At 37.5% G+C, this 1,709-nt stretch overlaps 1 protein-coding gene across 1 annotated transcript; it reads left to right on the forward strand.

The window, feature by feature from the left end:
* The first annotated feature begins 240 nt into the window (after positions 1-240).
* Positions 241-825, forward strand: LOC131605232 (uncharacterized). Its single transcript, XM_058877613.1, has 2 exons — positions 241-517; positions 638-825. Exons 1-2 carry the CDS (start codon positions 241-243, stop codon positions 823-825), a joined length of 465 nt encoding a protein of 154 aa, XP_058733596.1.
* The last annotated feature ends 884 nt before the right edge of the window (positions 826-1,709 follow it).

The following is a 1,709-nucleotide window of genomic DNA, read 5'->3' on the forward strand; positions in this document are numbered from 1 at the left end:
GCGGTGATAACTATTGTTATTGCTAAGTTTTCGGTTCGGTGCTAACGGCTATTGCTAGAGTGTTTGGTTCGGTGCTATTGGTAAGGGTTTACTGTTCGGCAAGTTTTAGTAGGCTTCACCTTTTTTTTTTGTCTTCACTTTGTTGCACAAAATAAATAGTGTGTTGCAGTAAATTATTTTTCTACTGTATTCAGTCTTAGCAATATATATTATATTGCAAGTTTTGTTTAGGCTTATACTATGGCTTCACAAACAGAAAAAGATAATTTTTGTATTCGTTTTACTGGTAAAAATTATCCGGCTTGGGAATTTCAGTTTCGAATGTATGTCAAAGGGAAAGGATTATGGAATCACTTGGATGATATCTCTATGGCACCGTTAGAGACAACCGATTTAGATGCCTGGGAAATCAAAGATGCTCAAATTATCACTTGGATTCTCAGTATTATTGATCCTCAGATGATTAATAATTTGCGATCTTTTTCCACTGCTCAAGAAATGTGGAACTATTTAAAGCGTATTTATAATCAGGACAATGCGGCCAAGCGTTTCCAGTTAGAGCTCGAGATAGCCAATTACAAATAAGGTAATATGTCAGTTCAAGAATATTACTCTGGTTTTTTGAATTTGTGGACAGAACACTCTGCGATTATACATGTGGATGTTCCCAAGAGTTCTCTTACGGATGTCCAGGAGGTCTACAACACTAGTAGGCGAGATCAATTTCTTATGAAACTTCGTCCAGAATTTGAAGTTGTTAGAGGAGCTTTGCTGAACAGGAATCCCGTTCCTTCTTTAGATACACGTGTTGGTGAACTTCTCTGAGAGGAACAACGTCTTGCTACTCAAGGAACCATGTCTCATGAAGTTATTGTTTATGAGCCTACAGTGAATGCATTTGCTGCTCAGAGTAGAGGTAAAAGTCGTGATATGAGACAGGTTCAATGCTTCTCTTGCAAACAATTTGGCCACATTTTCCGGAGTTGTAATAAAAAGTTCTGCAATTATTGCAAGCAGCAAGGTCATATTATATCTTATTGTCCCATACGTCCTTCACGACCAACAGAACGTTCAGTGCAGGCACTTCATGCAAATACAAATTCTACAGTTGGCCTTTACGTTAGTAATGCATCTAATGGTACTCTACAGCCTGAACTAATTCAACAAATGGTATTTTCTGCTCTTTCGGCCTTGGGAATTCAGGGTAAGTCTTCTGATATTTCTCGTCCATGGTTTCTTGATTCTGGTGCATCCAATCATATGACGGGTTCCTCTGAATATTTGCACAATTTGCAATCTTATCATGGTAATCAGAAAATTCAAATAGCTGACGGTAATACCATATCTATCACTAAAGTTGGTGATATAAACTCTGATTTTCGGCATGTACTTGTATCACCCGGTCTTGCTTCCAATTTATTGTCTGTTGGCCAATTGGTGGATGAAAATTATAATGTTAATTTTTCTCGTGCTGGTTGTCTTGTGCAGGATCAGGTGTCAGGGAAGGTGATCGCGAAGGGGCCTAAAGTGGGAAGATTGTTTCCCCTTCAGTTTATTTCTACTCATTTATATCTTGCTTGCAATAACATTTTGAATTCATATGAGGATTGGCATAGAAAATTGGGTCATCCAAACTCTTCTGTTTTGTCTCATTTATGTAATACTGGTTTGTTGGGAAATAAAAATATTATTTCTAATGCCTCTATTTC

This window comes from Vicia villosa, linkage group LG5 (assembly GCF_029867415.1).
Source record: "Vicia villosa cultivar HV-30 ecotype Madison, WI linkage group LG5, Vvil1.0, whole genome shotgun sequence".
In the NCBI taxonomy this organism is placed as follows: domain Eukaryota; kingdom Viridiplantae; phylum Streptophyta; class Magnoliopsida; order Fabales; family Fabaceae; genus Vicia; species Vicia villosa.

Coding starts and splice junctions, on each gene's coding strand:
- LOC131605232 (XM_058877613.1), top strand. CDS start 241: ATGGCTTCACAAACAGAAAAAGATAATTTTTGTATTCGTTTTACTGGT. Junction 518..637: donor AATGTGGAACTATTTAAAGC/GTATTTATAATC, acceptor ATTTGTGGACAG/AACACTCTGCGATTATACAT.